The sequence below is a fragment of the Phalacrocorax aristotelis genome, chromosome 2 (genome assembly GCF_949628215.1).
Source record: "Phalacrocorax aristotelis chromosome 2, bGulAri2.1, whole genome shotgun sequence".
In the NCBI taxonomy this organism is placed as follows: domain Eukaryota; kingdom Metazoa; phylum Chordata; class Aves; order Suliformes; family Phalacrocoracidae; genus Phalacrocorax; species Phalacrocorax aristotelis.
This window is the reverse complement of record NC_134277.1, coordinates 167420986-167435078: the sequence shown is the minus strand read 5'-3', so window position 1 is coordinate 167435078 and position 14093 is coordinate 167420986. Positions and strand designations below refer to the sequence as shown.

At 60.2% G+C, this 14093-nt stretch overlaps 3 protein-coding genes and 1 pseudogene across 3 annotated transcripts; 1 reads left to right on the top strand and 3 right to left on the bottom strand.

Annotated features, from left to right (window-relative positions):
• Window positions 1-14093, top strand: part of LOC142053822 (feather keratin 1-like) — a 104421-nt pseudogene that overhangs the window by 27998 nt on the left and 62330 nt on the right.
• Window positions 3673-3981, bottom strand: LOC142054029 (feather keratin-like). Its single transcript, XM_075086227.1, has one exon. The coding sequence runs from the start codon at window positions 3979-3981 to the stop codon at window positions 3673-3675; it is 309 nt and encodes a 102-aa protein (XP_074942328.1).
• LOC142054028 (feather keratin-like) lies at window positions 7820-8128 on the bottom strand. The gene has a single exon (XM_075086225.1). The coding sequence runs from the start codon at window positions 8126-8128 to the stop codon at window positions 7820-7822; it is 309 nt and encodes a 102-aa protein (XP_074942326.1).
• LOC142054027 (feather keratin-like) lies at window positions 11966-12274 on the bottom strand. Its single transcript, XM_075086224.1, has one exon. The coding sequence runs from the start codon at window positions 12272-12274 to the stop codon at window positions 11966-11968; it is 309 nt and encodes a 102-aa protein (XP_074942325.1).

The following is a 14093-nucleotide window of genomic DNA, read 5'->3' as shown; positions in this document are numbered from 1 at the left end:
TGCTGAGTTGGGGGCAGAGCGTGCTGGAAGAGCCGGGCCAGGTGGGGCAGGGGAAGAAGGGGAAGAAGGGGAAGGAGGGGAAGGAGGGGAAGGGGGTTCAGTCTCACCTTGTTGATGTTGGAGGAGAAGGCACGAGGAGAAGTGTGTGAGGGAGAGGCGTGCTGGGCCGGCTTTTATACTGGTCGCCGAGTGCCCGAGGTGGTAAGAAAGCCTTGGCACATGATGGCATTTTGCAGCTAGCGGCTGTTGCATGCCACAGTCATGCAGGTCATGATGTGGGGGCGTGTTTTCCTTCTGCAATTGTGCACTTTCATGTCCTCTTCTTGAGGACGTGTGCCCTTGGCCCTGGCGGCAGCTTTTAAGTGAGACTATTAGAGGCCAAAGGCTTGGTTTGATGGCGCGTGTCAGGGCAGGCAGCATACGCGACCAAAGCGTTGGAGAGGTGGGGTGTCGTCAGTGAGGTCATGCCATGGCACTCATGTGGTGTGGTTTGCCTGTGCATTGTGAAGCGGGGGCCCCCTTTCCTCGCAGCCGTGGAAGGCTGGTCTCTTCTTTGAGGCGTGCCAGGCATGAGGCGCTGCCCCTTCCATGGCACTTGGTCCCTGCTGGCCTTGCTGCCAGGTGACTGAGGCTGTCTTTAGGCCTGGCCTAAAGCCACAGCTGGGTGTGCTCTGCACGTGTCTTGGTGCCCCTCTTGCTTGTGAGGTTGTAGGTGGGAGAAAGGAGGCTGCCTGTTTGTGGTTGTGGCCCCTCGGTGCCGTCCGTGGGGGTGTGAGTGGGAGCAGGCAGAGGAGGGCGGCTTGCGGGAGCAGGATGTTGCCTTGGCAGCCCACGTCCAGAGTTGGCAAGCCCTGTGGTGGGGCGAGCCCTGCCACCCTCCCCAAGGGCTTGTGTGGCCCCTCTGTAGCGCTTCCCTTAGCTGGGGCTGGTCCGTTTGATGCAGCCTGGTCTCTGGCGTGACTCTTGTGCTTGCTCTGGGGAGCCTCGCAAGGGCAAGTGAGTTTGTGGAGAGCCCGGGAGTGTGGAGAGAGGCAGAGGGTGAGCTGGAGCAGCCGGCAGGTGAGCCTGGTGACGCAGGGCCTTTGGGATCTGCCTTTGGGGTGAGGCCACTTCTCTGCACAGTGTTTGACGGGCAGAAAGAGGATTTGGAGACTGCAGCAGGCACTGGAGGCAAGCATGCTGTACGTGGGTGCAGAGTCAAGGCCCGGGAGGTGGTGGCTACACGCCGAAGAGTTGAGGTCTGGCAAGGCCTGCCCCATTGAGCCGAGGTGAGTGTTTAGCAGGCTCTTTGTCAGGTGAGCAGTGCCTCTTGCTGAGGATGATGAAGGAGTGCCGTGCATGTGGGACCTGAGGCCTTGTAGCTGCGACTGCTGAGGGAGCTGTCTCATGTCCTCGGGAGGCCACTCTCCATGACCTTGTGAAGGTCATGGTGCCTGGGGGCGTTTTGTGATGGCTGGAAGCGAGCTGCCAGCCCTTCTATCGTGAAGAAGACCCGGAGGGACGATCTGGGTAAGAAGAGGTTGCCTAGGCTGACCTAGTTTTCAAGAAAGGGGATGGAGGAAATGGTCCTGGAGAGCACTGCCAAACCCAGCAAGGACAAGCAGGCGATGGAGAGTCATCGGCGTGGATTTACGAAGGGGAAGTCGTGCTTGACTGACCTCCGTGTTTTCTCCGTTGAGGTGACTAGCTTTGTGGATGACGAGAGAGTCGTGGCTGGTGTTTACCTTGACCTTTCAGTGAAGCCTTTGACACTTTCTCCCGTTGCACGCTCCTAGACAAGCGGAGAAATGCCGGCTTGTGTAAGTGGAGGGAGACCACAGGATGCGCAAGGGGTTGAAGGGCTGGTCCCAGAGGCTTGTGGCGAGCGGCCCAAAGTGCAGACGGAGGCAAGTCTCAGTTGGTGTAGCCCAGGACTCGGGTGCGTGAGGCCAACCCTGTCCAAGAGCCTCATCGATGAGGTGGGCCCGGGGACGGAGCGCCCCCTCGGCAAGTTGGCAAATGATGCAAAATCTGGAGGAGCGGCTGCGGCACCGGATGGTTTGACAGTATTGCCAGGGAGCTGGAGAGGCTGGAGAACGGGGCAGAGAGGAATCTCCGGAAGGTCAAGAGGGGGAAGTGCCAAGTCCTGCGTCTGGGGACGAAGAGAGGCTGGGGGCCGAGGAGCTGGAAAGCAGCTTTGCTGAGCACGACTTTGTGGTGCTGGCAGAGGAAAAGCTGACTGCGAAGCAGCAATGCAGCCTTGTGGCACAAGAGGCCAGGAGTCCCCCGGGGTGGCGTTGGGAAGAGCATTGCCAGCAGGTCGGTGAAAGTGATCTTGCTCTCTCTTCAGCACTGGTGAGGCCCCGTGGGGAGTCGTGTCTCCAGTGGAGGGCTTTCCAGCGGAAGAAAGACATGGCCTTAGAGGAGCGAGTCGAGTGCAAGGCCACCAAGAGGCTGAAGGGCCTGGAGCATCCTTCCTGTGAGGAGAAGCTGAGAGAGCTGGGAGGTTTTTCAGCCAGAAAGCAAGGCCGTGCAGGGGAGATGTCCTCAATGTGTCTAAATCCCAGATGGGAGAACTGCATTCCCCCTCCTCGGGAACGAGGCCAGGGGACTCAGCCTCTTCTCATGGGTGCCCACGGCCAGGGCAAGGGCAAATGGAGAAAGGGGAAAAGACGTGCCATTTCCTTGGAAGAGAAGGCAAGCCTTTTTCCGTGTGAGGGTGGGGAAGCAGTGGAGCCGCTTGCGCAGAGAGGTGTGGCAGTCCCCGTCCTTGGGGATCCTGTAAACCTGACTGCACACGGTCGAGGACAGCACGCTCGAGCTGACTCTGCTCACGTTGAGAGCTGCATGATGTCCAGAGGTTCCTTGCGCACTCAGGGATTCTGTTGGCTGTGCTTCTGGTTGCTGTGATGGCCAGAGAGGCTTGCGGGGGAAGGGAGTTGGCAAAGTGCATGCTGCCCTGGGGAGCTGCTGTCAGAGGCATGGGTAGAATGCATTGGAACGTTCAAAGCTATGTTTAGGCAAGTGAAGGGCTTGTATGGTGGGGTGGAAGCCCCCGCTGTGCTGCTCTGTTGTGGTGGCGGTGGCGGTGTTGCTGGGGCCACACTTGTTAAGCAAAGTCTCGTAGCCCTTTTCCACCCACCCCGCTGGCCTCTTGAGCCCTGGCTTTGTACTGGGTGAGGTCGGAGGAACCTTGGGAGAAGGAGGGAAGAGGAGACCTCACAGGCTGGGATGCAGGAGAACTTTATTGATGGACAAAAGAGAGCAAAAAGGCAGGAGCACCAAGTGGAAGGGAAGCGGTCTGAGGTGCAAGTCTAGCGACCATCAGCTGAGGTGCCGTGTGCGAGAGAGGACCTTGCCAGAGCAGCAAGAACTTCCTGCCGCACAGTGGGAGCGGTACGCCGGAGGTCCCCGGTGGTCTATGGCTTGTGAGAAAGTGATTGGAGCGGGCAGTACTGGAGACAGTAGAAGGGGCGATGCAAAGAAGGAAGTGGGAGAGGAGGAGGAGATGCGTGGGCCATGTGTCCAGGCAGGCTGGGTTGGCCCCTTCCCTGCTTCCTTGCTTGGTGCCTTGAGAGGAGGAGCCGTGGAGGGCAGGTCCACATGGCAGCAAGAGCCCGGAGGTGCGTCCTCAGTCCATGCCCTGGCTTGCAGGGTGCGTGCTGTTGGTATCAGGGGTGGTGGGCAGGGCCCTTAGCAGGGGTAGCAGCCCCTTATGCCGCCGTAGCAGCCCAGGCCTCCAAAGCCATAGCCGTAGCCGAAGCGGCCGGAAGAGACGGGCACTCCCTGGGAGCCGAGGACGTTGCCCACGGCAGCCGATGAGGAGGAGCCGACGGCGGTGCTCTGGGGGAAGGAGCTGAGGATGGGTCCTGGCAGGGTGACCAGCACGGCGGGAGGCTGGATGACGACGCGGGACTCCTCGCACTGCCTGACACAGGGCTCGTTGCAGCTGTTAGCCAGCGGGGTGGGTCCGCAGGGGCGGCAGAGGTCGTAGCAGGCCATGTGTGTGGGCTGGAGGGTCCCTGGAAGAGAGGGTGTTGAGAAAGTGTAGGGGCGTGGGGGTGCGAGGGGTGGTGTTGCAGGAGGGAGAGTGAGCGTGGAGGTGTGTTGTGTGTCTGTGGGGAGCGTGGCGGTGAGGAGGCGTCAGGGCTGCTGAGTTGGGGGCAGAGCGTGCTGGAAGAGCCGGGCCAGGTGGGGCAGGGGAAGAAGGGGAAGAAGGGGAAGGAGGGGAAGGAGGGGAAGGGGGTTCAGTCTCACCTTGTTGATGTTGGAGGAGAAGGCACGAGGAGAAGTGTGTGAGGGAGAGGCGTGCTGGGCCGGCTTTTATACTGGTCGCCGAGTGCCCGAGGTGGTAAGAAAGCCTTGGCACATGATGGCATTTTGCAGCTAGCGGCTGTTGCATGCCACAGTCATGCAGGTCATGACGTGGGGGCGTGTTTTCCTTCTGCAATTGTGCACTTTCATGTCCTCTTCTTGAGGACGTGTGCCCTTGGCCCTGGCGGCAGCTTTTAAGTGAGACTATTAGAGGCCAAAGGCTTGGTTTGATGGCGCGTGTCAGGGCAGGCAGCATACGCGACCAAAGCGTTGGAGAGGTGGGGTGTCGTCAGTGAGGTCATGCCATGGCACTCATGTGGTGTGGTTTGCCTGTGCATTGTGAAGCGGGGGCCCCCTTTCCTCGCAGCCGTGGAAGGCTGGTCTCTTCTTTGAGGCGTGCCAGGCATGAGGCGCTGCCCCTTCCATGGCACTTGGTCCCTGCTGGCCTTGCTGCCAGGTGACTGAGGCTGTCTTTAGGCCTGGCCTAAAGCCACAGCTGGGTGTGCTCTGCACGTGTCTTGGTGCCCCTCTTGCTTGTGAGGTTGTAGGTGGGAGAAAGGAGGCTGCCTGTTTGTGGTTGTGGCCCCTCGGTGCCGTCCGTGGGGGTGTGAGTGGGAGCAGGCAGAGGAGGGCGGCTTGCGGGAGCAGGATGTTGCCTTGGCAGCCCACGTCCAGAGTTGGCAAGCCCTGTGGTGGGGCGAGCCCTGCCACCCTCCCCAAGGGCTTGTGTGGCCCCTCTGTAGCGCTTCCCTTAGCTGGGGCTGGTCCGTTTGATGCAGCCTGGTCTCTGGCGTGACTCTTGTGCTTGCTCTGGGGAGCCTCGCAAGGGCAAGTGAGTTTGTGGAGAGCCCGGGAGTGTGGAGAGAGGCAGAGGGTGAGCTGGAGCAGCCGGCAGGTGAGCCTGGTGACGCAGGGCCTTTGGGATCTGCCTTTGGGGTGAGGCCACTTCTCTGCACAGTGTTTGACGGGCAGAAAGAGGATTTGGAGACTGCAGCAGGCACTGGAGGCAAGCATGCTGTACGTGGGTGCAGAGTCAAGGCCCGGGAGGTGGTGGCTACACGCCGAAGAGTTGAGGGTCTGGCAAGGCCTGCCCCATTGAGCCGAGGTGAGTGTTTAGCAGGCTCTTTGTCAGGTGAGCAGTGCCTCTTGCTGAGGATGATGAAGGAGTGCCGTGCGTCTGGAGGTAAGCAAGTGTGTGGGACCTGAGGCCTTGTAGCTGCGACTGCTGAGGGAGCTGTCTCATGTCCTCGGGAGGCCACTCTCCATGACCTTGTGAAGGTCATGGTGCCTGGGGGCGTTTTGTGATGGCTGGAAGAGAGCTGCCAGCCCTTCTATTGTGAAGAAGACCCGGAGGGACGATCTGGGTAAGAAGAGGTTGCCTAGGCTGACCTAGTTTCCAAGAAAGGGGGATGGAGGAAATGGTCCTGGAGAGCACTGCCAAGCCCAGCAAGGACAAGCAGGCGATGGAGAGTCATCGGCGTGGATTTACGAAGGGGAAGTCGTGCTTGACTGACCTCCGTGTTTTCTCCGTTGAAGTGACTAGCTTTGTGGATGACGAGAGAGTCGTGGCTGGTGTTTACCTTGACCTTTCAGTGAAGCCTGTGACACTTTCTCCCGTTGCACGGTCCTAGACAAGCGGAGAAATGCCGGCTTGTGTAAGTGGAGGGAGACCACAGGATGCGCAAGGGGTTGAAGGGCTGGTCCAGAGGCTTGTGGTGAGCGGCCCAAAGTGCAGACGGAGGCAAGTCTCAGGTGGTGTAGCCCAGGACTCGGGTGCGTGAGGCCAACCCTGTCCAAGAGCCTCATCGATGAGGTGGGCCCAGGGACGGAGCGCCCCCTCGGCAAGTTGGTAAATGATGCAAAATCTGGAGGAGCGGCTGCAGCACCGGATGGTTTGACAGTATTGCCAGGGAGCTGGAGAGGCTGGAGAACGGGGCAGAGAGGAATCTCCGGAAGGTCAAGAGGGGGAAGTGCCAAGTCCTGCGTCTGGGGACGAGGAGAGGCTGGGGGCCGAGGAGCTGGAAAGCAGCTTTGCTGAGCACGACTTTGTGGTGCTGGCAGAGGAAAAGCTGACTGCGAAGCAGCAATGCAGCCTTGTGGCACAAGAGGCCAGGAGTCCCCCGGGGGTGGCGTTGGGAAGAGCATTGCCAGCAGGTCGGTGAAAGTGATCTTGCTCTCTCTTCAGCACTGGTGAGGCCCCGTGGGAGTCGTGTCTCCAGTGGAGGGCTTTCCAGCGGAAGAAAGACATGGCCTTAGAGGAGCGAGTCGAGTGCAAGGCCACCAAGAGGCTGAAGGGCCTGGAGCATCCTTCCTGTGAGGAGAAGCTGAGAGAGCTGGGAGGTTTTTCAGCAGAAAGCAAGGCCGTGCAGGGGAGATGTCTTCAATGTGTCTGAATCCCAGATGGGAGGACTGCATTCCCCCTCCTCGGGAACGAGGCCAGGGGACTCAGCCTCTTCTCATGGGTGCCCACGGCCAGGGCAAGGGCAAATGGAGAAAGGGGAAAAGACGTGCCATTTCCTTGGAAGAGAAGGCAAGTCTTTTTCCGTGTGAGGGTGGGGAAGCAGTGGAGCCGCTTGCGCAGAGAGGTGTGGCAGTCCCCGTCCTTGGGGATCCTGTAAACCTGACTGCGCACGGTCGAGGACAGCATGCTCGAGCTGACTCTGCTCACGTTGAGAGCTGCATGATGTCCAGAGGTTCCTTGCGCACTCAGGGATTCTGTTGGCTGTGCTTCTGGTTGCTGTGATGGCCAGAGAGGCTTGCGGGGGAAGGGAGTTGGCGAAGTGCATGCTGCCCTGGGGAGCTGCTGTCAGAGGCATGGGTAGAATGCATTGAACGTTCAAAGCTATGTTTAGGCAAGTGAAGGGCTTGTATGGTGGGGTGGAAGCCCCCGCTGTGCTGCTCTGTTGTGGTGGCGGTGGCGGTGTTGCTGGGGCCACACTTGTTAAGCAAAGTCTCGTAGCCCTTTTCCACCCACCCCGCTGGCCTCTTGAGCCCTGGCTTTGTACTGGGTGAGGTTGGAGGAACCTTGGGAGAAGGAGGAAAGAGGAGACCTCACAGGCTGGGATGCAGGAGAACTTTATTGATGGACAAAAGAGAGCAAAAGGCAGGAGCACCAAGTGGAAGGGAAGCGGTCTGAGGTGCAAGTCTAGCGACCATCAGCTGAGGTGCCGTGTGCGAGAGAGGACCTTGCCCAGAGCAGCAAGAACTTCCTGCCGCACAGTGGGAGCGGTACGCCGGAGGTCCCCGGTGGTCTATGGCTTGTGAGAAAGTGATTGCAGCGGGCAGTACTGGAGACAGTAGAAGGGGCGATGCAAGGAAGGAAGTGGGAGAGGAGGAGGAGATGCGTGGGCCATGTGTCCAGGCAGGCTGGGTTGGCCCCTTCCCTGCTTCCTTGCTTGGTGCCTTGAGAGGAGGAGCCGTGGAGGGCAGGTCCACATGGCAGCAAGAGCCCGGAGGTGCGTCCTCAGTCCATGCCCTGGCTTGCAGGGTGCGTGCTGTTGGTATCAGGGGGTGGTGGGCAGGGCCCTTAGCAGGGGTAGCAGCCCCTTATGCCGCCGTAGCAGCCCAGGCCTCCAAAGCCATAGCCGTAGCCGAAGCGGCCGGAAGAGACGGGCACTCCCTGGGAGCCGAGGACGTTGCCCACGGCAGCCGATGAGGAGGAGCCGACGGCGGTGCTCTGGGGGAAGGAGCTGAGGATGGGTCCTGGCAGGGTGACCAGCACGGCGGGAGGCTGGATGACGACGCGGGACTCCTCGCACTGCCTGACACAGGGCTCGTTGCAGCTGTTAGCCAGCGGGGTGGGTCCGCAGGGGCGGCAGAGGTCGTAGCAGGCCATGTGTGTGGGCTGGAGGGTCCCTGGAAGAGAGGGTGTTGAGAAAGCGTAGGGGCGTGGGGGTGCGAGGGGTGGTGTTGCAGGAGGGCGAGTGAGCATGGAGGTGTGTTGTGTGTCTGTGGGGAGCGTGGCGGTGAGGAGGCGTCAGGGCTGCTGAGTTGGGGGCACAGCGTGCTGGAAGAGCCGGGCCAGGTGGGGCAGGGGAAGAAGGGGAAGAAGGGGAAGGAGGGGAAGGAGGGGAAGGGGGTTCAGGCTCACCTTGTTGACGTTGGCGGAGAAGGCACGAGGAGAAGTGTGTGAGGGAGAGACGTGCTGGGCCGGCTTTTATACTGGTCGCCGAGTGTCCATGGTTGTAAGAAAGCCTTGGCACATGACGGCATTTTGCAGCAAGCGGCTGTTGCATGCCACAGTCATGCAGGTCATGAGGTGGGGCGTGTTTTCCTTCTGCAATTGTGCACTTTCATGTCCTCTTCTTGAGGAGGTATGCCCTTGGCCCTGGCGGCAGCTTTTAAGTGAGACTATTAGAGGCCAAAGGCTTGGTTTGATGGCGCGTGTCAGGGCAGGCAGCATACGCGACCAAAGCGTTGGAGAGGTGGGGTGTCGTCAGTGAGGTCATGCCATGGCACTCATGTGGTGTGGTTTGCCTGTGCATTGTGAAGCGGGGGCCCCCTTTCCTCGCAGCCGTGGAAGGCTGGTCTCTTCTTTGAGGCGTGCCAGGCATGAGGCGCTGCCCCTTCCATGGCACTTGGTCCCTGCTGGCCTTGCTGCCAGGTGACTGAGGCTGTCTTTAGGCCTGGCCTAAAGCCACAGCTGGGTGTGCTCTGCACGTGTCTTGGTGCCCCTCTTGCTTGTGAGGTTGTAGGTGGGAGAAAGGAGGCTGCCTGTTTGTGGTTGTGGCCCCTCGGTGCCGTCCGTGGGGGTGTGAGTGGGAGCAGGCAGAGGAGGGCGGCTTGCGGGAGCAGGATGTTGCCCTGGCAGCCCACGTCCAGAGCTGGCAAGCCCTGTGGTGGGCGGAGCCCTGCCACCCTCCCCAAAGGCTTGTGTTGGCCCCTCCGTAGCGCTTCCCTTAGCTGGGCCTCGTCTGTTTGATGAAGCCTGGTCTCTGGCGTGACTCCGTGCTTGCTCTGGGGAGCCTCACAAGGGCAAGTGAGTTTGTGGAGAGCCCGGGAGTGTGGAGAGAGGCAGAGGGTGAGCTGGAGCGGCCGGCAGGTGAGCCTGGTGACGCAGGGCCTTTGGGATCTGCCTTTGGGGTGAGGCCACTTCTCTGCACAGTGTTTGATGGGCAGAAAGAGGATTTGGAGACTGCAGCAGGCACTGGAGGCAAGCATGCTTTACGTGGGTGCAGAGTCAAGGCCCGGGAGGTGGTGGCTGCACGCCGAAGAGTTGAGGTCTGGCAAGGCCTGCCCCATTGAGCCGAGGTGAGTGTTTAGCAGGCTCTTTGTCAGGTGAGCAGTGCCTCTTGCTGAGGATGATGAAGGAGTGCCGTGCATCTGGAGGTAAGCAAGTGTGTGGGACCTGAGGCCTTGTAGCTGCGACTGCTGAGGGAGCTGTCTCATGTCCTCGGGAGGCCACTCTCCATGACCTTGTGAAGGTCATGGTGCCTGGGGGCGTTTTGTGATGGCTGGAAGCGAGCTGCCAGCCCTTCTATCGTGAAGAAGACCCGGAGGGACGATCTGGGTAAGAAGAGGTTGCCTAGGCTGACCTAGTTTTCAAGAAAGGGGATGGAGGAAATGGTCCTGGAGAGCACTGCCAAACCCAGCAAGGACAAGCAGGCGATGGAGAGTCATCGGCGTGGATTTACGAAGGGGAAGTCGTGCTTGACTGACCTCCGTGTTTTCTCCGTTGAGGTGACTAGCTTTGTGGATGACGAGAGAGTCGTGGCTGGTGTTTACCTTGACCTTTCAGTGAAGCCTTTGACACTTTCTCCCGTTGCACGCTCCTAGACAAGCGGAGAAATGCCGGCTTGTGTAAGTGGAGGGAGACCACAGGATGCGCAAGGGGTTGAAGGGCTGGTCCCAGAGGCTTGTGGCGAGCGGCCCAAAGTGCAGACGGAGGCAAGTCTCAGTTGGTGTAGCCCAGGACTCGGGTGCGTGAGGCCAACCCTGTCCAAGAGCCTCATCGATGAGGTGGGCCCGGGGACGGAGCGCCCCCTCGGCAAGTTGGCAAATGATGCAAAATCTGGAGGAGCGGCTGCGGCACCGGATGGTTTGACAGTATTGCCAGGGAGCTGGAGAGGCTGGAGAACGGGGCAGAGAGGAATCTCCGGAAGGTCAAGAGGGGGAAGTGCCAAGTCCTGCGTCTGGGGACGAGGAGAGGCTGGGGGCCGAGGAGCTGGAAAGCAGCTTTGCTGAGCACAACTTTGTGGTGCTGGCAGAGGAAAAGCTGACTGCGAAGCAGCAATGCAGCCTTGTGGCACAAGAGGCCAGGAGTCCCCCGGGGTGGCGTTGGGAAGAGCATTGCCAGCAGGTCGGTGAAAGTGATCTTGCTCTCTCTTCAGCACTGGTGAGGCCCCGTGGGGAGTCGTGTCTCCAGTGGAGGGCTTTCCAGCGGAAGAAAGACATGGCCTTAGAGGAGCGAGTCGAGTGCAAGGCCACCAAGAGGCTGAAGGGCCTGGAGCATCCTTCCTGTGAGGAGAAGCTGAGAGAGCTGGGAGGTTTTTCAGCCAGAAAGCAAGGCCGTGCAGGGGAGATGTCCTCAATGTGTCTAAATCCCAGATGGGAGGACTGCATTCCCCCTCCTCGGGAACGAGGCCAGGGGACTCAGCCTCTTCTCATGGGTGCCCACGGCCAGGGCAAGGGCAAATGGAGAAAGGGGAAAAGACGTGCCATTTCCTTGGAAGAGAAGGCAAGCCTTTTTCCGTGTGAGGGTGGGGAAGCAGTGGAGCCGCTTGCGCAGAGAGGTGTGGCAGTCCCCGTCCTTGGGGATCCTGAAAACCTGACTGCACATGGTCGTGGACAGCATGCTCGAGCTGACTCTGCTCACGTTGAGTGCTGCATGATGTCCAGAGGTTCCTTGCGCACTCAGGGATTCTGTTGGCTGTGCTTCTGGTTGCTGTGATGGCCAGAGAGGCTTGCGGGGGAAGGGAGTTGGCGAAGTGCATGCTGCCCTGGGGAGCTGCTGTCAGAGGCATGGGTAGAATGCATTGGAACGTTCAAAGCTATGTTTAGGCAAGTGAAGGGCTTGTATGGTGGGGTGGAAGCCCCCGCTGTGCTGCTCTGTTGTGGTGGCGGTGGCGGTGTTGCTGGGGCCACACTTGTTAAGCAAAGTCTCGTAGCCCTTTTCCACCCACCCCGCTGGCCTCTTGAGCCCTGGCTTTGTACTGGGTGAGGTCGGAGGAACCTTGGGAGAAGGAGGGAAGAGGAGACCTCACAGGCTGGGATGCAGGAGAACTTTATTGATGCACAAAAGAGAGCAAAAATGCAGGAGCACCAAGTGGAAGGGAAGCGGTCTGAGGTGCAAGTCTAGCGACCATCAGCTGAGGTGCCGTGTGCGAGAGAGGACCTTGCCAGAGCAGCAAGAACTTCCTGCCGCACAGTGGGAGCGGTACGCCGGAGGTCCCCGGAGGTCTATGGCTTGTGAGAAAGTGATTGCAGCGGGCAGTACTGGAGATAGCAGAAGGGGCGATGCAAGGAAGGAAGTGGGAGAGGAGGAGGAGATGCGTGGGCCATGTGTCCAGGCAGGCTGGGTTGGCCCCTTCCCTGCTTCCTTGCTTGGTGCCTTGAGAGGAGGAGCCGTGGAGGGCAGGTCCACATGGCAGCAAGAGCCCGGAGGTGCGTCCTCAGTCCATGCCCTGGCTTGCAGGGTGCGTGCTGTTGGTGTCAGGGGTGGTGGGCAGGGCCCTTAGCAGGGGTAGCAGCCCCTTATGCCGCCGTAGCAGCCCAGGCCTCCAAAGCCATAGCCGTAGCCGAAGCGGCCGGAAGAGACGGGCACTCCCTGGGAGCCGAGGACGTTGCCCACGGCAGCCGATGAGGAGGAGCCGACGGCGGTGCTCTGGGGGAAGGAGCTGAGGATGGGTCCTGGCAGGGTGACCAGCACGGCGGGAGGCTGGATGACGACGCGGGACTCCTCGCACTGCCTGACACAGGGCTCGTTGCAGCTGTTAGCCAGCGGGGTGGGTCCGCAGGGGCGGCAGAGGTCGTAGCAGGCCATGTGTGTGGGCTGGAGGGTCCCTGGAAGAGAGGGTGTTGAGAAAGCGTAGGGGCGTGCGGGTGCGAGGGGTGGTGTTGCAGGAGGGCGAGTGAGCATGGAGGTGTGTTGTGTGTCTGTGGGGAGCGTGGCGGTGAGGAGGCGTCAGGGCTGCTGAGTTGGGGGCAGAGCATGCTGGAAGAGCTGGGCCAGGTGGGGCAGGGGAAGAAGGGGAAGAAGGGGAAGGAGGGGAAGGGGGTTCAGGCTCACCTTGTTGACGTTGGCGGAGAAGGCACGAGGAGAAGTGTGTGAGGGAGAGAGGTGCTGGGCCGGCTTTTATACTGGTTGCCGAGTGCCCGAGGTGTAAGAAAGCCTTGGCACATGACGGCGTTTTGCAGCAAGTGGCTGTTGCATGCCACAGTCATGCAGGTCATGAGGTGGGGTGTGTTTTCCTTCTGCAATTGTGCACTTTCATGTCCTCTTCTTGAGGATGTATGCCCTTGGCCCTGGCGGCAGCTTTTAAGTGAGACTATTAGAGGCCAAAGGCTTGGTTTGATGGCGCGTGTCAGGGCAGGCAGCATACGCGACCAAAGCGTTGGAGAGGTGGGGTGTCGTCAGTGAGGTCATGCCATGGCACTCATGTGGTGTGGTTTGCCTGTGCATTGTGAAGCAGGGGCCCCCTTTCCTCGCAGCCGTGGAAGGCTGGTCTCTTCTTTGAGGCGTGCCAGGCATGAGGCGCTGCCCCTTCCATGGCACTTGGTCCCTGCTGGCCTTGCTGCCAGGTGACTGAGGCTGTCTTTAGGCCTGGCCTAAAGCCACAGCTGGGTGTGCTCTGCACGTGTCTTGGTGCCCCTCTTGCTTGTGAGGTTGTAGGTGGGAGAAAGGAGGCTGCCTGTTTGTGGTTGTGGCCCCTCGGTGCCGTCCGTGGGGGTGTGAGTGGGAGCAGGCAGAGGAGGGCGGCTTGCGGGAGCAGGATGTTGCCCTGGCAGCCCACGTCCAGAGCTGGCAAGCCCTGTGGTGGGCGGAGCCCTGCCACCCTCCCCAAAGGCTTGTGTTGGCCCCTCCGTAGCGCTTCCCTTAGCTGGGCCTCGTCTGTTTGATGAAGCCTGGTCTCTGGCGTGACTCCGTGCTTGCTCTGGGGAGCCTCACAAGGGCAAGTGAGTTTGTGGAGAGCCCGGGAGTGTGGCGAGAGGCAGAGGGTGAGCTGGAGCGGCCGGCAGGTGAGCCTGGTGACGCAGGGCCTTTGGGATCTGCCTTTGGGGTGAGGCCACTTCTCTGCACAGTGTTTGATGGGCAGAAAGAGGATTTGGAGACTGCAGCAGGCACTGGAGGCAAGCATGCTGTACGTGGGTGCAGAGTCAAGGCCCGGGAGGTGGTGGCTACACGCCGAAGAGTTGAGGTCTGGCAAGGCCTGCCCCATTGAGCCGAGGTGAGTGTTTAGCAGGCTCTTTGTCAGGTGAGCAGTGCCTCTTGCTGAGGATGATGAAGGAGTGCCGTGCATGTGGGACCTGAGGCCTTGTAGCTGCGACTGCTGAGGGAGCTGTCTCATGTCCTCGGGAGGCCACTCTCCATGACCTTGTGAAGGTCATGGTGCCTGGGGGCGTTTTGTGATGGCTGGAAGAGAGCTGCCAGCCCTTCTATTGTGAAGAAGACCCGGAGGGACGATCTGGGTAAGAAGAGGTTGCCTAGGCTGACCTAGTTTCCAAGAAAGGGGGATGGAGGAAATGGTCCTGGAGAGCACTGCCAAGCCCAGCAAGGACAAGCAGGCGATGGAGAGTCATCGGCGTGGATTTACGAAGGGGAAGTCGTGCTTGACTGACCTCCGTGTTTTCTCCGTTGAAGT

Excerpts from the sequence above, each read along its gene's own strand:
- LOC142054029 (XM_075086227.1), bottom strand. The coding sequence starts at position 3,981 with ATGGCCTGCTACGACCTCTGCCGCCCCTGCGGACCCACCCCGCTGGCT.
- LOC142054028 (XM_075086225.1), bottom strand. The coding sequence starts at position 8,128 with ATGGCCTGCTACGACCTCTGCCGCCCCTGCGGACCCACCCCGCTGGCT.
- LOC142054027 (XM_075086224.1), bottom strand. The coding sequence starts at position 12,274 with ATGGCCTGCTACGACCTCTGCCGCCCCTGCGGACCCACCCCGCTGGCT.